General features: G+C 49.2%; 1 protein-coding gene across 5 annotated transcripts in view; it reads right to left on the bottom strand.

Moving 5' to 3' along the window:
• Positions 1 to 20,603, bottom strand: part of ggcx (gamma-glutamyl carboxylase) — a 227,662-nt gene that overhangs the window by 59,822 nt on the left and 147,237 nt on the right. For 2 of the 5 annotated variants that reach the window (XM_070866184.1, XM_070866185.1), the window contains exon 3: positions 4,535 to 4,643. The exons of 2 other annotated variants lie outside the window; for them this stretch is intronic. In XM_070866184.1, the coding sequence (XP_070722285.1) occupies positions 4,535 to 4,571 (37 nt within the window). In that variant the 5' untranslated portion in view covers positions 4,572 to 4,643. Of the gene's footprint in view, positions 1 to 3,868; positions 4,076 to 4,534; positions 4,644 to 20,603 lie in introns of all 5 variants that reach the window. One more of the 5 variants, XM_070866186.1, reaches the window with a different exon arrangement.

Below are 20,603 nucleotides of genomic sequence, written 5' to 3'. Positions count from 1 at the left end.
GCTGCAATGCTCCACCTCACACTCAACAAGCTCCCCGCTAGAGTGGAACTAAACTACAGAACCAGTGGGAACCTATTCAACCTTCGTCGCCTCCAGGCTAGATCCAAGACCGTCCCTTCCTCTTAGTCGTCGGACTACAATACGCAGACGACGCTTGCATCTGCGCACATACAGAGGCTGAACTCCAAACCATCGTCAACATCTTCACCGAGGCGTACGAAAACATGGGCCTTACACTAAACATCTGTAAGACAAAGGTCCTCCACCAACCTGACCCCACCACACAGCACTGCCCCCCGGTCATCAAAATCCACGGCGAGGCCTTGGACAACGTGGACCATTTTCCATACCTCGGGAGCCTACTATCAGCAAGGGCAGACATCGATGATGAGGTCCAACACTGCCTCCAGTGTGCCAGCGCAGCCTTCGGTCGCCTGAAGAAGAGTGTTCGAGGATCAGGTCCTCAAATCTGGCACCAAGCTTATGGTCTCCAGGGCTGTAGTGATACCCGCTCTCCTGTATGGCTCAGAGACATGGACCATATGCAGCAGACACACAAAAATAGCTGGAGAAATACCACCAACGATGTCTCCGCAAGATCCTGCAAATCCCCTGGAAGGACAGATGCACCAACATCAATGTTCTCGATCAGGCCAACATCCCCAGCATCGATGTACTGACCACACTCGACCAGCTCTGTTGGGTGGGCCACATTGTCCGCATGCCCGACACAAGACTCCCAAAGCAAGTGCTCTACTCGGAACTCCTACACGGCAAGCGAACCCCAGGTGGGCAGAGGAAATGTTTCAATGACACTCTCAAAGCCTCCTTGATAAAGTGCAACATCCCCACCAACATCTGAGAATCCCTGGCCAAAGACCGCCCTAAGTGGAGGAAGAGCATCCGGGAGGGCGCTGAGCATCTCGAGTCTTGTCGCCGAGAGCATGCAGAAAACAAGTGCAGGCAACGGAAGGAGCGTGCGGCAAACCAGACTCCCCAACCACCCTTTCCTTCAACGACTGTCTGTCCCACCTGTAACAGAAACAGTAATTTCCGTATTGGACTGTACAGTCACCTGAGAACTCACTTTTAGAGTGGAAGCAAGTTTTCCTTGATTTCGAGGGACTGCCTATGATGATAATATTTCTTTGTAATTTTATGTTTCCATATACACTGTTTACAATGTTGACTATCTATCTTTGTGTCATCAGCAAATTTGGATATGGATTTTTGTATCCCATCACATAAGTAATTAATAAACAGTGTATAGTTGAGGCCCCAACACAGATCCCTGTGGGACACCACTAGTCACATCCTGCCAATTAGAGTACCTGCCCATTATCCCTACTCTCTGTCCTCTACTGCTCAACCTATTTCCTAACCAGGTCAATAATTTGCCTTTGATTCCATGAGCTTTAACTTTAGCTAACAGTCTCTTATGAGGGACTTTATCAAATGCCTTTTGGAAGTCCATGTAAGTAACATCCACAGACATTCCCCTGTCCATTACTTCAGTCACACCTTCAAAAAATTCTATCAGGTTCATCAGGCATGACCTACTCTTTACAAATCTATGCTGGCTCTCTCTGATCCGCTGAAAATTTACGGTTTTCAGTCACTCTGTCCTTACTTATAGACTCGAGTAATTTCCCGACAACATATGTTAAGCTCACTAGTCTACAATTCCTTGGTTTCCCTTTCTCATCTTTCTTAAATGGCGGAGTGACATGCGCAATTTTACGATCTAAAGGAACGGATCCCGAATCGAGTGAACTTTGGAAGATTAGAATCCAGGCATTTGCAATGTTCTCACCGACTTCCTTTAAAACCCTGGAATGGAACCATCTAGGGATTTGTCACTCATTAGTGCCATTATTTTCTTCATTACTGTTATTTTACTTATGTTAATTGATGAGTCCCTGTCCATGACTCAAAATTAGTTTCCTTGGGATATCCGGCATGCTTTCCTCTTCCTCTACTGTAAATACTGACATAAAGAAATTATTCAACATGTCCACCATTGCCTCATTATCATTTACAATATCGCCATTATCAGCTTTCAGGGGCCCACATTGCTTTTAACCACCCTCCTTTTCCTAATATAATTGTAAAAAATGTGTGATGATTTTAATAAACCTTGCAAGTTTCTTTAAATACTCCTTTATGTAGCTCTTACCATCTATTTTGTCACCTTTTGTTGACCTTTGTATCTCTCCCAGTTGCTAGGATCTGTGCTAATCTTTGCATGTTTTAGATATATGTTGTCCCTTACCTCTTTAGTCGTCTGTGGCTGTTTTTTGGGGCAAGTTCTTGCCCCTCAGGGGTATAAACTGCTTCTGTTACACCTTCAATTATTTTTTGAACATCTCCCACTGATCTTCTGTCATTTTACCTATTAACAGATTCGCCCAGTTCACTGTGGACAATCTCTGTCTCATCGCATTGAAGTCGGCTTTACCCAAATCTAGATTCATAGTAGCTGTTTCATGTTTCTCCCTTTCAAACACTATGTAGAACTCGATCATGTTATGATCGCTATTAGATAAACGTTCACGCACCGTTAGATTTAATAATGAGCCAGATTTAGTTAACAACCTAATATGGTCTGCCCCCTAGGACATATTGCTGCAGAAAACTATCCTGAACTCATTCAACAAATTCACTACCTTTCTGACATGAGCTAGTCTGCTTCTCCCAATCTATATGAAAGTTAATATCCCCCATTAATGTGTGCATGTGGGTGCTGATGAGGATAGGATGAGGATCGATTAGGATGCTTCCCCCTCCCACAAGGGGACAGCCAGACGACACCTAACTGTCTGGGCTCAAACAGAGAAAGTTCACGAGGGGGCCAGCCAGCATGCTACAACTGTACTCCAGCAGGAGCCAGCATGATGGCCTTGCAGCATCTTCACCCTGCTATCAGCAACCACCTGGTCAGTCTCCAAATATTCAGAGTTCGATGTTGGTTCTCACCAATCAGAGGTTAAAGCCAGGCTGTCCAATTAGATTATACTGACACGAGGTGGAACCAGTGATTCTGGCTCATGTGAGATATTTGCCAATCACAAACCAGTTGAGTTTGGTTCCACTGCGCAGTGCTGTTATGTCAGATGTGAGCCCTCATGGTGCGTGGTTACTGGAAGAGGTGAATTGAGGGGGTGGGGTGGGGGAGGAATCCTGACAGCTATTTATACTGGGAGTGTCAGCAAGCTATTCATATCGATCTAATCAGGAACCAGTGATCTCTGTACACACTGTCCAGCAATATCACCGGGTACAATCGGGAACTCTGGTCCAATGTTCCCCTTCCCATTCCAGGGCACTGCGGCCGACTACGGCACCCCAGCTCAGATCAGCCAACACGGCGCAGACCAGGGCTTGGCCTAGGACCCTCTGGTCTGGATGGGATCAGTTACACACTTTACCAATTGAGTCCTGTTTTCATGGAGCAGCTCGACAATGCATATGCGCGCAGTGTGGGCAATGTACCAGACATTGCAAATGTTTAACAAAAAGAAAAAGAAGTGCATTTCTGTAGCACCTTTCACAACCTCAGGACATTCCAAAGAGGTTTAAGCCAATTAAGTACTTTTATAGTCACTGTAGTAATGTTGGAAAAGTGGCAGCCAATTTGCACAGCAAGATCCCACAACCAGCAATGAGATACGTGACCAGATAATGTTTTTTTCTAAAAAAAGTATTGCACTGAAATGTCCGCCTAGATTTTGTGCTCAAGTCTCTGGCGGTGGACTTGAACCCACAACGTTCTGACTCAAGAGGCAAGAGCACTCCCAATGAGCTGACTTTAAACAACACTTTCGCAAAAAAAAAACCTTCGTCAGTTAGAAAAGATATCTATACTCACCAAAGAGAAACCTGAAGACCCCCAGGGACGCAGGGTCAGTGGGCCGGTTCAACAGACACACAAATCGATGCCAGCTTCTGAAATCTGACAGCTCGAAGCCAAAGATTCTCTTCATTCTGCTGCTTCCCTCCTCCATCACTGTCTCCTTCGGTGCTCTCCTCCCAACACTCTGAGGCACATCCGCAGCGGTGGAATCAAAACCAGCACCTAACCCCCCCCCCAAAAAAAAAAACAGAAGAACGGAGTTTGAAGTTGATGTATTTTTTTAAAATCCCTACTCAGAAAAAGAAAACTTGCCAGGATTTTCGGGCAAGGCTAGTTGTGCAATGAGCACACACTGTTGCAAAATTGGCTGGAGGCAGGGAAGCTTTCTCTGATCTAAACTCAGGGCAATCTAACTCAGGGAAGAGAGGAAAGTAAACAAAGCCCTTCTGCTGCTGCTGGGGTGAGAGTGGGACTCAGCTCCGATTCCAATGGGTGATCCAGTCTCTTGATGTGCGATTTCGCGTTATCAATCATTATCATTATTTACTTTGTGGAGTTTGGTTACATTCAGGAGTGTGTGTCTACGTGGACACTGCTGGCCGTTTCTGAGGTGTCAGGACTGCAGTGTTAAAGCACTGTCCGCTGCCTGTGCTCCACTCACTCCCTGCGCTTCCTGCTTACCTGTCCGTTTCAGGTTGTCCCCACCTGCCCGCTGCATCTCTGGCGTGGCTGCTGCTGTCGCTGAACCGCCGATGTCTCCTCGTCCACCACGTCCACACACTCTGCCACACTGCCAGAAAGCAACACACACATTAACATCGTGCAAAAGGCTGCAGACACACTGCCGCAAACCATCCAGCTGTCGTTAAATGTGCACAGCTCCTCCCAGCGCCAGGAACGTTTTTTTAAAGTTAGAATTGGTTGGATGGACTGGCGAGGAGTCCTGCAAAGCAGACAAGGTCCCACTGGCAGCCTTACGTCTCAGCGCTGCCCATCGAAAGGCATGCAGTTGTGCTTATGTTTAACACTGAAATAGCAGAAATGAGAACCCATTGTTGTCCTTCCGATGAGACCTTAACCTGAGTGAGGTCCCACCTGTCTGGTCTGCAGGTGGATGTTCATCATCATCAAAGGCAGTCCCTCGAAATCGAGGAAGACTTGCTTCCACTCCCAAAGTGAGTTATTTGATGGCTGAACAGTCCAATACAAGAGCCACAGACCCTGTTACAGGTGGGACAGACATTCGTCGGGGGAAGAGGTGGGTGGGGCTGGTTTGCCGCGCACTCCTTCCGCAGCCTACGCTTGGCCTCTTCACGCTCTCCGGATGGACTTTCTCCACCTCGGGCGGTCTGCGGCCAGGGTCTCCCAGGTGTCAGTGGTGATGTCGCACTTTACCAGGGAGGCTTTGAGGGTGTCCTTATAACGTTTCTGCTGTCCTCCTTTGGCTCATTTACCATGAAGCAGCTCCGCATAAAGCATTTGTTTAGGGAGTCTCGTATCTGGCATGCGAACAATGAGGCCTGCCCAGCGAAGCTAATCGAGTGTGGTCAGTGCTTATATATTGGGGATGTTAGCCTGGTCGAGGACACTGATGTTGGTGCGCCTGTCCTCCTAGGGGATCTGCAGGATCTTGCGGAGACATCGTTGGTGATATATCTCCAGCGACTTGAAGTGCCTTCTATGCATCGCCCTTGCCTCAGATCCATAAGAATGTTCCCTTAAAGAAAAAGGATGGGTCTAAAATCTAGAGCCCCCTGGATGTCAGGAGACATACAGGGTAGGATAAAGAAAAAAGGGGAGGCTTATGATAGATGCCGAGGGTTCAATACTGCAGAAATCCTAGAGGAGTATACAAAGTGAAATTAAAAAGGAAATTAGGAAAGCAAAGAGAGAGCATGAAAACATTTTGGCAAGTAAAATCAAGGAAAACCCAAAGATGTTTTATAAATGCATTAAGAGCAAGAGGATAATTAAAGAAAGAGTAGGGCCTATTGGAGACCAGAAAGGTAATCTGTGTGTGGAGGTGGAAGACATGGATATGGTTCTTAATGAATACAGCGTCTGTTTTCACAAAAGAGAGGGGCAATGCAGACATTGCAATCATGGAGGAGGAGTATGAAATATTAGATGAAATAAACATAGTGAGAGAGGAAGTATTAAGGGGTTTAGCTGTTTTGAAAGTGGATAAATCCCCAGGCCCGGATTAAATGTATTCTCGGCTGTTAAGAGAAGCAAAAGAGGAAATAGCAGAGGCTCTGACCATCATTTTCCAATCCTCTCTGGCTACAGGTGTAGTGCCGGAGGACTGGAGAACTGCTAATATTGTACCATTGTTTAAAAAGGGAGAAAGGGATAGACCGAGTAATTACAGGGCAGTTAGCCTAACCTTGGTGGTGGGAACATTTTTTGAAAAAATTCTGAGGGACAGGATAAATCTTCATTTAGAAAAACATGGATCAATCAAAGCCAGTCAGCATGGATTTGTTAAGGGAAGGTCGTGTCTGACTAACTTGATTGAATTTTTTGAGAAGGTAACAAAGAGGGTTGATGAGGGTAGTGCATTTGATGTAGTGTATATGGATTTTAGCAAGGCTTTTAATAAGATCCCACATGGCAGACTTGTCAGCCTGCCTGAATGGAGTATTTGTGATAGTCAAGTCGTTCTCCGCGCACATACTCAAGAGGAGGAGGCCATTACTGTTTAATTTTCCTGTGCCGTGCTGTCCAATGACTCCCTTCCAGTGTTTGCTGTCTTTTCCAACTCGTGCGTTGAAATCACCCAGGATGATCAACTTGTCCCCAGCAGGTGTGGACCTGACCAGTCTGTCTAGATCTTCATAGAACCTCTCTATCATAATCTCATCGGGGCTTGGAAGGGTGGGTGCATAAGCACTTATAATGGTGATGTGGCGCTTGGCATTCAGGGGGAAACGCAGTTTCATAAGTCTTTTGTTAATCCCTTCAGGCAGATTCGGAAACTGGGAGCAGAATGCTCGACAGATCACCATCTAGTCAGACCCACTCTCCAGCTGTACATTGCTCCACTTCAGCGCAAGCGTCCAAAACCGAGCAGAAGTGCCTTTAACACAGCTCGGCTGAAACATCAGTGCTACCGTGAGCAGTTCCAGGGTGACCTCAATAACAGGCTGATGTCTCACGGACCGCTCACTGGCAACACCACACAGAAGTGGACAAAGCTCAAACAGATGGTGACAGACTCAGCAAAGACAACTCTTGGACTCAAAAAGAAGGTACATCAAGACTGGTTCGATGAAAACAACGTTGAGGTCTGCAAGACGCTGGATGAAAAGAAAAAAGCATACCTAGAATGGCAATATGATCCTTCCTCAATTTCCAAGAGAGACCGCTACAGACACATGCAGAGCAAAGCACAAAGAGACCTTCGCCAGATGCAAGATAAATGGTGGCAGACGAAAGCAGAGGAAGAGGAACATTATGCTGAAACTCACAATACAAAGATGTTCTTCAGCACCATCAAGTCAGTCTATGGACCATCAAAACCCAGCACTACTCCACTCCTTTCAGCAGATGGCAGCACTTTGATCAAAGACAGGACTGGCATAAATGAGAGGTGGAGAGAACACTTCAGTAATCTTCTTAATCGACCTTCAACAGTGAACGAAGAAGCACTTGACTCCATACCCCAGCAACCTATCAAAGAAGATCTTGATCTTCCTCCCAGCATGGACGAAGCAAAGAAAGCCATCAACCAGGTGAGTACTGGAAAGGCTCCAGGAAAGGATGGAATCCCTGTCGAAATCTACAAGGCAGTAGGCCCAGCAACTCTCGAGGCCTTTCATGACATAATAACTAGCATCTGGGAAGATGAAGACATGCCACAGGACCTCCGTGACACTATGATAGTTTCCCGCTATAAGAACAAGGGCAACAAAGCAGGTTGTGGCAACTACAGAGGACTATTGCTTCTGTCCATTGCTGGGAAGATCATCGCCCGCATAGTATTGAACCAACTCATAGCTAGTGTCTCAGAAGTAAATCTTCCAGAAACACAATGCGGCTTTCGACCTGGTCGGAGCACAACGGACATGATCTTTGCACTCAGACAAGTGCAGGAGAAGTGCATTGAGCAGAACGTGGACCTGTACACTATATTTATTGACCTCACCAAGGCCTTTGATACTGTCAACAGAGCAGCGCTGTGGTCAATCTTGACGAAACTTGGGTGCCCAAGGAAGTTTGCCCACATCATCAAGCTGTTTCATGACAACATGACAGGTGAAGTGCTCCCAGACCGCACAACCACGGCCCCATTTGCCATCTCAAATGGAGTGAAACAAGGTTGTGTACTCGCTCCATTTCTGTTCAACCTATTCTTTACCTGCATCTGAACTATGCCATAAAAGACTTGGAGTTTGGGGTCTACCTGAAATATCGATTAGATGGTTCACTGTTCGACCTCCGCCACCTTGCTGCAAGGACCAAAGTACGGAAACGACTCATCCTAGAGGCACTCTTTGCTGACGACTGCGCCCTTATGGCACACAAGGAGAGTGACCTACAATTCATACTCAGCAAATTTGCTGAGGCAACAGAATTGTTTGGCCTAACCATCAGTCTTAGTAAAACCGAGGTTCTCTATCAGCCTGCCCCTGGCACCACAGCACCTGCTCCCACAGTCTTCATCGGCAGTATACAACTAAAGTCAGTGGACAGCTTCAAGTACCTTGGCAGCACCATATCAAGTGATGGGTCCTTGGACAAGGAGATTGATGCAAGGATCTGTAAAGCCAGCCAGGCACTTGGTCGCTTGCGCACTAAGGTGTTGAGTCACCACCACTGTCCGACTGTCAACTAAACTGTTGGTGTATAGAGCAGTCGTTCTCTCATCTCTCCTTTATAGATGTGAGACCTGGACACTCTACAGGCGTCACATCAAAAAGTTGGAAGCTTTCCATATGCGCAGTCTCAGATCTATACTCCACATACGCTGGCAAGTCCGGGTGTCAAACTTTGAGGTTCTGGAGAGAGCACAATCAACCAGCATCGAGGTGATGATCATGCGAGCCCAGTTCCGGTGGGCTGGACATGTCATCCGCATGGATGAGTCAAGGATCCCTCGTCAGCTTCTTCACGGCGAGCTCTGTGAAGGCCGAAGACACCAGGGGCGCCCCCGCAAGCGCTACAAAGATTGCATCAAGGCTAACCTCCAGTACTGTGGCATCCAACCAAAGGACCTCGAGAATACAGCAGCTAATAAAATCCAGTGGCGAATGCTCATGAGGACTGCCTGCCAGACCTTCAAAGAAAGCCAATGTCAACGCCTGCGGGACACTAGAGATAGATGACATCAGGTGGCAGTACTGTCAGCATCAGGCACATCGAACTTCCCTTGTCCGACGTGCAAGAGACTATGTGCATCGAGAATTAGCCTATACAGCCACTTGAAGACACATGCCATTGATGATTAGCACATCAACGTCTTTGTTGGATACGACAGACTACCAAGAGAGAACATGGCAAACTGGTCACGAAAGTAAAAGCCCATGGAATCCAAGGCAAACTGGCATGTCGGATCCAAAATTGGCTCAGAGACAGGAAGCAAAGGGTAATGGTTGATGGGTGTTTTTGTGACTGGAAGGCTGTTTCGAGTGGGGTCCCGCAGGGCTCAGTACTAGGTCCCCTGATTTTTGTGGTATATATCAATGATTTAGACTTGAATATAGGGGGTATGATTAAGAAGTTTGCAGATGATACAAAAATTGGCTGTGTGGTTGATAATGAAGAAGGAAGCTGTAGACTGAAGGAAGATATCAATGAACTGGTCAGGTGGGCATAACAGTGGCAAATGGCATTCAATCCGGATAAGTGTGAGGTAATGCATTTGGGGAGGTCTAACAAGGCAAGGGATACACATTAAATGGGATGACACTGAAAAGTATAGAGAAACAAAGAGATCTTGTAGTGCAGGTTCACAAATCCCTGAAGGTGGTTAAGAAGGCATATGGAATACTTGCCTTAATTAGTCGAGGCATGGAATACAAGAGCAAGGAGGTTATGCTTGAACTGAGTAAAACACTGGTTAGGCCGCAGCTGGAGTACTGTGTACAGTTCTGGTAACCACATTACGTTATTATTTAAATGGAGAAAGATTGCAAAGTGCTGCAGTACAGCGGGATCTGGGGGTACTTTTGCATGAAACACAAAAGGATAGTATGCAGGTACAGCAAGTGATCAGGAAGGCCAATGGAATCTTGGCCTTTATTGCAAAGGTGATGGTGTATAAAAGCAGAGAAGTCTTGCTACAGTTGTACAAGGTATTGGTGAGGCCACACCTGGAATACTGCGTGCAGTTTTGTTTTCCATATTTACGAAAGGATATACTTGCTTTGGAGGCAGTTCAGAGAAGGTTCACAAGGTTGATTCTGGGGATGATGGAGTTGATTTTTGAGGAAATGTTGAGTAGGTTGGGCCTCTACTCATTGAAATTCAGAAGAATGAGAGGTGATCTTATCGAAAAGTATCAGATAATGAGGGGACTTGACAGGGTGGATGCGGAGAGGATGTTTCTACTGATGGGGGAGACTAGAACTAGGGGGCACAATCTTAGAATAAGGGGCCACCCATTTAAAACTGAGATGAGGAGAAATTTCTTCTCTCAGAGGGTTGTGGATCTGTGGAATTCACTGCCTCACAGAGCTGTGGAAGCTGGGACAATGAATAAATTTAAGACCAAAATAGACAGTTTCTAAAATGATAAGGGAATAAGGGGTTATGGGGAGCAGGCAGGGAAGTGGACCTCAGTCCATGATCAGATCAGCCATGATTGTATTGAATGGCGGAGCGGGCTCGGGGGGCCGTATGGCCTGCTCCTGCTCCTATTTCTTATGTTACAGTTCCATCTCTTATACCTAAAAAGCCTTTGAACCCTTATTTCTTTGCATAGCACATTTACACAATTAACATGCAACGATGTAGAATTGTCCTGAGATTATGGCTAACTGCTTTCTGAATTACTATACACAAACCAGATCATTTAATATACAGATGATGTCATCAAATAGTAATAAGGTACACTCAAATACAGACACTGTCATGAATTACTATACACAACTCAGATGATCAGCAGAGGAGTTTCTTTGATTCCATGCATAGATTATTATCCGCATAATAACAAGTTATACTCAAGTACTCAACATTTCAGTAGCTAAAAGGCACCATGTCGTCTAGCAGCCTTTTTCGATCCAATCTTGAATCTTCCAACTTTTAAACCTTTCGATATTTCCAGACAACAGCCGAAGCAAAGCGTTCAGAAATGTGAGCTTGCGCTTTCACATACATTATATAGGATGTGGTAGTTGAACAGATGGCTGTTAGGCGAAGACTAGGAACACGATTGACGGAAGGCCTTTCAGGGGAACATGAACAGTTAGGAATAATACTCCGGGTATCAGCAGTACCGCTCTGGGTATCAGCATTACCGCTCGGGGTATCAGCAGTACCGCTCGGGGTATCAGCATTACTGCTCGGGGTATCAGCAGTACCGCTCGGGGTATCAGCATTACTGCTCGGGGTATCAGCATTACCGCTTGGGGTATCAGCAGTACCGCTCTGTGTATCAGCAGTGCCGCTCTGTGTATCAGCATTACCGCTCGGGGTATCAGCAGTACCGCTCGGGGTATCAGCAGTACCGCTCTGTGTATCAGCAGTGCCGCTCTGTGTATCAGCATTACCGCTCGGGGTATCAGCAGTACTGCTCGGGGTATCAGCATTACCGCTTGGGGTATCAGCAGTACCGCTCGGGGTATCAGCATTACCGCTCTGTGTATCAGCAGTACCGCTCGGGGTATCAGCAGTACCGCTCTGTGTATCAGCAGTACCGCTCGGGGTATCAGCAGTGTGGGTAACTGAACCTTTGAGCTATTATGGCATCCCAAGCAGCAATGTAATCGGCTGCTCTTCATCTTCCTTCTCCTCGTCTTCCTCTCCATTGGACTCCTCATCGAATGAATTTCGAGTCGTCATTGCTGCTGTGTGTTGTGCAGAACGCAGCACACCGCGATTATCCTAGAGACCCTCGCTGGCGAGTACTGAAGTGTGCCGCCAGACCTGTCTAGGCAGCTGAAGCACATCTTGACGACCGATGGCTTGCTCCATGACACATCTGGTTGTCATGTGGCTCGCGTTGTAGTGCTCTTGGGGTTGATTGGTGGGGTTTCTCAGACGTGTTGTCACCCAGGTTGAAGGGGGTATCCTTTGTCACCTAGCAGCCACCCCTTAAGGCTAGTTCCAGGTATGAGCAGGTCGGGGATGTTGGACTACTGCCGTATGAAAGCATCGGGGCAGCTCCCAGGGAACCTAGTGCAGACATGAATGAACCATTTCTTTTGGTCGCAGACCAGCTGAACATTAATGGAATGAAATCTAATCATCATCATAGGCAGTCCCTCGAAATGAAGATGACTTGTTTCCACGCCAAAAAAGGATGAGTTCACAGGTGTTTCAATGAAGGACCTGAATTACATCTTGGAGGGTGGAAGATGGCTGTGCATGGATTTTTTTAACGTGTGGTGGCCGTTGCACACCAGCCACCATGCGGGCTTGACAGAGCTAGGTCTTGGTCCAGTGGCAAGGATTACCCAAGACGACTGGAGACCAGCTCTGCTGCACGGACCTAGTGTGCACACCTATCGCCTGGCCCCGAACTCACGCCTCTCCTGGGCCCCGATCACGTCGCACTGCAATCTCTCGCTGCTCCTTCACCCCGATCTTGCCGCTCCTGCTGTGTCTGCCCACGCTCCAATCATCGACCTAGACCTTGATAGCGTCACTTTTTGCTGCCGTCGCCCTCCTGCCAGCTCACGCTGCTCCCTGGAGTAGTATGTCTCCACGCTGCTCCCGGGGCCTCCACGCTGCTCCCCAGGCTGCTCGCCGCTCCTTTTATGGGCCCGACCTGCCGCTGGTGTTCTCATGCAGGTCGCGGCCTCCATGCCACGAGATGAAATCTAATGCAGTTGGCCAATACTCCTGATTGATCTGGATGTGCTCAGATTGCCACGTGTGTCCATTCGATGGCACCCTGCACCTGTGGGAAACCAGCCAGAGCCGCAAATCCGAGTGGCCGCTCATTCGGGCAACTGTCATCAAAGGAGTAGTTTGCATAACTCCCAGCTCTGGCAAACAATCCATCCATCACCTGCCTCATGCATTTATGTGCAGCCGACTGTGTGACCCTCGGTATGTCTCCGGTGGCGCCCTGCAAGGAACCTGAGGCAAAAAAGTTGAGGCGGCGGTGACTTTAACTGGTAATATCTGTCCACCAGGTCCAGCAGGCCTTCTTTTAGGAGGTTGCAGATGTCAGCGACCACCTGACGTGACAATCTCAGCCTTTGGAAGCACTGCTCTTCTGAGAGGGCAAGGAACCTGAGCCTGTATCTGTATACCCTGTTCCGTGGGTAGTGCCTCTTGCGACCTCAGACCCTCTGATGCTCTAGCTGCTGTGGGTGCCGATTGTCTTCCTCGTCTGAAGTCCAATTAAAAGCAGTCATGGCGCCACCCAACCTGATGGTCTCCGTGTCAACACCTCCAAACTGTACAAATAAGTCTCTCACAATTATCAGACCATTACCCAGAAGGAACTGAGAAAGCAACTGTGAACACTGAACCTTTATTAAGATCCTGACTTTTAACTATCCCCATGAAGTGCCACTCAATCTCGCCTTTTACACTGATGAGTTTCCTAAACCCGGGGAAACCCATTCAGGTGGGGTTCATTTCAAATTGCTGCCAAAATCTCATCAAAGGAGCCTCATTTAAATATTATAATGACAGACCTGCCTCTCAGGCACACTGATACCAGCCGTGGTTGAAACTGAAACAGGAATGTTCACAGTGGCTTTTACATAAGAACATAAGAATTAGGAACAGGAGTAGGCCATCTAGCCCCTCGAGCCTGCTCCGCCATTCAACAAGATCATGGCTGATCTTGCGAATTTGACGATTGAATTCCCACACCCGACCATCTTGGGAGGGGTGGTGGAGGGGGGGGGGTTTGATATCGACGCCATGAAAACTGTACAGCTGGATTTTTTCATTACTTGCCAAGTTTGTACTGTCTCCCACATCAGTTTCGTACATACAGTTCTACTGGATAGTCGAGGTTTCCCCATACCTTTCGAATCCAGCACACAATTGGGCAACATTCTCAAGAAATAGCCATATTTGATGCAGGCATTTGTTGCATTCAAACTTGTGCCCAATGAACCAAAACATAATCTATGCAAAGAATGAACCAGATATTACATCTCACATTGTGGGAGCACGGTCCCGCATTTCTGAACTCTTTGCTTCAACACGCGGTCTGAAGTTTGGATTAAGAAAACAGGAAGATTGAAGTTTGGATTAAAAACAGGAAAATTAGAAGTTTTGGATCGAAAGAGACTGTTTGACAATGTGGTGCCTTCAGCCATTGAAATGAGGAATGGTCATTGTCTGTATGTTAAATATTTGATTGTATCTTTGTTACTATTTAATGACATCTGTAGGTTAAACAAGCAAGGTTAAGTATTTGAGTGTCTTGTTACGGTGGAAATAATAGTCGTTATGTTAAACGATTCAGAAAGCAGTTAAGTCATGATTGTCTAAATGCAAAGAATAAGAGTTCAAAGGCTTTTTAGATATAGGGCCCAAGTTTCGGGCCACGCCTAAAACGGCGCAGCCCGGACCTGGACGCCCGTTTTTCGCGCCAGAAAGTGCGCCTAAAAAAAACTCACCTATTCTCCAGCTCCCTGCAGGTCCTCTGGAGCTGGGCACAGCGCAGCACGAGCTGTAGGGGGCGGAGCCAGGTCCCTACAGTGGGCGCACATGTGCAGTAGCTCCAGGTGCCCAAAACTGTGGGAGGGTCCCGAAGCACGTAGCCCCTAGCCCTGGCCAAATGGCCTCACTGGGGCTGCGTGAATAAGGCTCCTCCCACCCGACCGGACCCAACCCGACCCCTACTCTCCCCTCCCCCTCCCCCCCCCCGGTGACTTGACCTCTGCTTCCCCCCCCCCCCTCACCCCCGGACCTCAGCAACTCCCCCTGGAGACCCAACGCCACCTACCTGTAAATCCAGCCCGAGGTCTTGGGCCCGGCCGTTGAGCCTCCTTCTTTCCCTTCCCCCCCTCTCTCCTTCCCTCCCTCCCTCCTCTCCTCCCTCCCTCCTCTCTCACTCCCTCCTCTCTCCTTCCCTCTCTCCTTCCCTCCCTCCTTCCCTCTCTCCTTCCCTCCCTCCTCTCTCCTTCCCTCCCTCGCTCCCTCCCTCCTCTCTCCTTCCCTCCCTCGCTCCCTCCCTCCTCTCTCCTTCCCTCCCTCCCTTCTCTCTCCTTCCTCTCTCCTTCCCTCTCTCCTTCCCTCCCTCCTCTCTCCCCCCCTCCTCCCCTCCCTCCCTCCCTCCTCTCTCCCTCCCTCCCTTCTCCCTCCTCTCTCCCTCCCTCCTCTCTCCTTCCCTCCCTCCTCTCTCCTTCCCTCCCTCCTCTCTCCTTCCCTCCCCCTTCTCTCCTTCCCTCCCTCCTCTCTCCTTCCCTCCCTCCCTCCTCTCTCCTTCCCTCCCTCCCTCCTCTCCTCCCTCCCTCCTCTCTCCCTCCCTCTTCTCTCCTTCCCTCCCTCCTTCCCTCTATCCTTCCCTCCCTCCTCTCTCCTTCCCTCCCTCCTCTCTCCTTCCCTCCCTCCTTCCCTCCCTCCTCTCTCATTCCCTCCCTCTTCTCTCCTTCCCTCCCTCCTCTCTCCTTCCCTCCCTCCCTCCTCTCTCCTTCCCTCCCTCCCTCCTCTCCTCCCTCCCTCCTCGCTCCCTCCCTCTTCTCTCCTTCCCTCCCTCCTTCCCTCTATCCTTCCCTCCCTCCTCTCTCCTTCCCTCCCTCGCTGCCTCCCTCCTCTCTCCTTCCCTCCCTCCTCTCTCATTCCCTCCCTCCCTCCTCTCTCCTTCCCTCCCTCCTCTCTCCTTCCCACCTCCTCGCTCCTTCCCACCTCCTCTCTCCTTCCCTCCCTCCTCCCCTCCCTCCTCCCCTCTCTCCTTCCCTCTCTCCTTCCCTCCCTCCTCTCTCCCCCCTCCCCCCCTCCTCCACTCCCTCCCTCCCTCCTCTCTCCCTCCCTCCCTTCTCCCCTCCTCTCTTCCTCCCTCCTCTCGCCTACCCTCCCTCCTCTCTCCTTTCCCCCCTCCCACCTACTCCCTCCCTCTCTCCTCCTCTCTCCTTCCCTCCCTCCCTCCTCTCTCCTTCCCTCTCTCCTTCCCTCCCTCCTCTCTCCTTCCCTTCCCCCCTCCTCCCTCCCTCTCTCCTCCTCCCTCCTCCCCTCCCTCCTCCCTCCTCCCTCCTCTCTCCTTCCCTCCCTCCCTCCTCTCTCCTTCCCTCCCTCCCTCCTCTCTCCTTCCCTCCTCCCTCCTCTCTCTCTCTCTCTCTCTCTCCCTCCCTCCTCTCTCCCTCCCTCCCTCCTCTCTCCCTCCCTCCCTCCTCTCTCCCTCCCTCCTCACTCCTTCCCTCCTCACTCCTTCCCTCCCCCCTCCTCTCTCCTTCCTCCTTCCCTCCCTCCCTCCTCTCTCCTTCCCTCCCTCCTCTCTCCTTCCCTCCCTCCCTCCCTCCTCTCTCCTTCCCTCCCTCCTCTCTCCTTCCCACCTCCTCTCTCCTTCCCACCTCCTCTCTCCTTCCCTCCCTCCTCCCCTCCCTCCCTCCTCTCTCTTTCCCTCTCCCCTTCCCTCCCTCCTCTCTCCTTCCCCCTCCCCCCTCCTCCACTCCCTCCCTCCCTCCTCTCTCCCTCCCTCCCTTCTCCCTCCTCTCTTCCTCCCTCCTCTCGCCTACCCTCCCTCCTCTCTCCTTCCCCCCTCCCACCTACTCCCTCCCTCTCTCCTCCTCTCTCCTTCCCTCCCTCCCTCCTCTCTCCTTCCCTCTCCCTCCCCCCCTCCTCTCTCCTTCCACCTTCCCTCCCCCCCTCCTCTCTCCTTCCCTCCCTCCTCTCTCCTTCCCTCCCTCCCTCCCTCCTTCCTTCCCTCCCTCCCTCCTCTCTTCCTCCCTCCCCTCTCCCTCCCTCCTCACTCCTTTCCTCCCTCCTCTCTCCTTCCTTCCCTCCTCTCTCCTTCCCTCCCTCCTCTCTCCTTCCCTCCTTCTCTCCCTCCTCTCTCCTTCCCTCCCTCCCTCCCTCCTCTCTCCTTCCCTTCCTCCCTCCCTCCTCTCTCCTTCTCTCCCTCCCTCCTCTCTCCTTCCCTCCCTGCCTCCTCTCTCTTTCCCTCCCTCCCTCCCTCCTCCCTTCCCTCCTCTCTCCCTCCCTCCCTTCCCTCCCTCCCTCCTCTCTCCTTCCTTCCTTCCCTCCCTCCTCCCTCCTTCCTTCCTTCCCTCCCTCCTCTCTCCTTCCTTCCCTCCCTCCTCTCTCCCTCTCTCCTCTCTTCTTCCCTCCCTCCCTCCTCTCTCCTTCCCTCCCTCCTCTCTTCTTCTCTCCCTCCCTCCTCTCTCCTTCCCGCCCTCCCTCCTTTCTCCTTTCCTCCCTCCCTCCTCTCTCCTTCCCTCCCTCCCTCCCTCCACTCTCCTTCCCTCCCTCCCTCCCTCCTCTCTTCCCCCTCTCTCCTTCCTTCCCTCCCTCCCTCCTCTCTCCTTCCTTCCCTCTCTCCTTCCTCGCTCCTTCCCCCCCTCCCTCCCTCTTCTCCCCCTCCCACCCCCCTTCTCCCCCTCCCCTCGCTGTCAGAAACACAGACACTGACAGACAGAGAGTGAGAGACACACACACAGACAGACAGAGAGATAGAGACACTGACAGAGACACACTGGGGGAGCCGTCCCAGCACGCTGTTGGAGGACTCCCGGTGCTGCAGTCGGTAAGTAGAAAATGTTTTATTTATTGATTTTTTTTAATTTTTTTTTATTAATTTTTTTTGATTGATTTATTGGTTGATTTATTGATGTATTTATCATTTATTATTGATAATGGCTCTTTATTTGTAAAACTGAAGTGTTTAATGTTTGTAAACTTCCCTTTAAACCCCCCCCCCCCCATTCCCTACGCCTAATTTGTAACCTACGCCTGATTTTCTAAAGTGTAGACAAGGTTTTTTCGAACGTACAAAAACCTTCACTTACTCCATTCTAAGTTAGTTTGGAGTAAGTTTTCACTGCCTAAACTTTGAAAACAGGCGTAAGTGGCCGGACACGCCCCCTTTTGAAAAAAAAATTCTGTTCCAAAGTGAAACTGTTCCAACTGACTAGAACTGGAGCAAACTAAATGCCGAGAATTCAAATTCCTAAGATACTCCATTCTAAACCAGTTGCTCCAAAAAAACAGGAGCAACTCAGGCCGAAACTTGGCCCCATAGAAGCTGGAACTGGCTTTTGTCACACAGACTCTTATGGACTGTAGAGACACTTGGACTGTAGAGACACTGGACATTCGGAAGGTGTGTGTCGCAAGCAGCCACGGAAATCGAAGCAAGCTGCCTTTGTGAAGTGTTCTCAGTAACTTTCATACTTGGTTTGTTTAGTGTTAATGTTTAAATAAAAGACCCGATCCTGCCTTTACTACAACTGAGTGTGTGCGGGTAATTCGATATTAAAAGCAACGAAGCGAAAAAAGCGTGAAAGCTTTACAACATATTGGTGACCCCGATATTTTGTTCAAAAGTTCGTTGGCTTATTCGAAGACCCCGACGTGAAGCAGAAAGTTGGCTGAGTTGTTCGAAGATCCCGACATGATTTTCAAAAGTTCGTTGGCTGAGTTTTTCGAAGAAGTGTTTCCCACACATCAGTTCAAGGGGTGAGCATTCTCTTAGTTGACTTAAAGGGATCTCCAGGTAGTAATGGGAGGATCAGGGGATATTCCAGTTGAGGTCCAGTCATTTCTTAATGAGTGGATTGAGTCTAAAGGGGGACCTTATGGGATAAGACAGGAAACATTGACAGGAGGATGGAGAGAGACAGGGCAGTCCTTAGTGGAGAGTGTCCAGTTAAAAAAGATTAAAGTGTTTGGGTTAAAAAGTGATAAAAAGAGAAAAGCGTTAGTGTTGCAATGTCTAATGCTGGGGATTCAAACGTTAGGAGAAGAGGGTGAGGCTAGAGATAGAGAAGTTTCAGAACACACAGAGCAGCTAACAGCAGCTAGGAAAGAAATAGAGAACTGGCGAGTTCAGGCATTCGGGGAAGCCAGGACTGTTCTGAAGCTGGATCAGCATCTTGCTGATGAACAGAACCGTAATCAAGATCTAGAGAAAGGAATATCTAAGCTGCAGCAGATGGTGGCATTAGGTTGCCAGCGGAGACAGCAATTGATAAAGCCGGGTGGTATTCGAAGGATTCCCCGGGTTTGAGAGTTGAAAAGGGGATTAAGGGACAGGGAGAATGCTCACCGTTCCCATCCGCAGCTCCTTTGTCTTCTCTGACTTCGGAGCCTCAAACCCGTGTGGTTCGCGTGGCAACGTTAGGTATGGAGGCGGAGCAGTTAGATGCCTCTTCAGTTCCTCAGACGCTTAACACCCCGTAACACTACACACGGCCTTCCACTGCAGGAGAGTGGGGGAAGCATGTCCGGACGGACAAGGCGAGAGCAGGATCATGATTCCTCTACTCTCTATGGAGCTCATGAAGGGAACACTACCTTAAGTGGTTTTGGGAATTCCTGTTTTGAGCGAGGAGGGATAAAGTTACAGGACATGAGAGCTATCCTGGGTGAAGTGGGACCTGCACCGCTTCAGGATTTTAATGTTTGCCCAGTGGTGGTATAATATTCTGGGATGGTGGCAATCAGGGGACATATCGGAAAAACAGAGGGTTCACACGATTCTGCGAGCTTTAGGGATTCACCGGGGAAAGGTAGTAGGTTTTAAAACAACTAGGGCTCTGCTTGGTCGAATCATAGTTGCAATCTTTGGTGCTCACTCAGGCCAACAGTTAATAAAGCGGCTTGCATTATTACAGGGGAAGACACATAGAACATAGAAACATAGAAAATAGGTGCAGGAGTAGGCCATTCGGCCCTTCGAGCCTGCACCACCATTCAATATGATCATGGCTGATCATGCAACTTCAGTACCCCATTCCTGCTTTCTCGCCATACCCCTTGATCCCCCTAGTAGTAAGGACTACATCTAACTCCTTTTTGAATATATTTAGTGAATTGGCCTCAACAACTTTCTGTGGTAGAGAATTCCACAGGTTCACCACTCTCTGGGTGAAGAAGTTTCTCCACATATCGGTCCTAAATGGCTTACCCCTTATCCTTAGACTGTGACCCCTGGTTCTGGACTTCCCCAAAATTGGGAACATTCTTCCTGCTTCTAATCTGTCTAAACCCGTCAGAATTTTAAATGTTTCTATGAGATCCCCTCTCATTCTTCTGAACTCCAGTGAATACAAGCCCAGTTGATCCAGTCACGCTATCCTGGGAATCAGTCTGGCGAACCTTCGCTGCACTCCCTCAATAGCAAGAATGTCCTTCCTCAAGTTACGAGACCAAAACGGTACACAATACTCCAGGTGTGGCCTCACCAAGGCCCTGTACAACTGTAGTAACACCTCCCTGCCCCTGTACTCAAATCCCCTCGCTATGAAGGCCAACATGCCATTTGCTTTCTTAACCGCCTGCTGTACCTGCATGCCAACCTTCAATGACTGATGTACCATGACACCCAGGTCTCATTGCACCTCCCCTTTTCCTAATCTGTCACCATTCAGATAAGTCTGTCTCTCTGTTTTTACCACCAAAGTGGATAACCTCACATTTATCCACATTATACTGCATCTGCCATGCATTTGCCCACTCA

Source organism: Pristiophorus japonicus, chromosome 22, assembly GCF_044704955.1.
Source record: "Pristiophorus japonicus isolate sPriJap1 chromosome 22, sPriJap1.hap1, whole genome shotgun sequence".
Taxonomy (NCBI): Eukaryota; Metazoa; Chordata; class Chondrichthyes; family Pristiophoridae; genus Pristiophorus; species Pristiophorus japonicus.
Note: the sequence above shows the minus strand (reverse complement) of the source record. Positions and strands in the feature narration are given on the sequence as shown.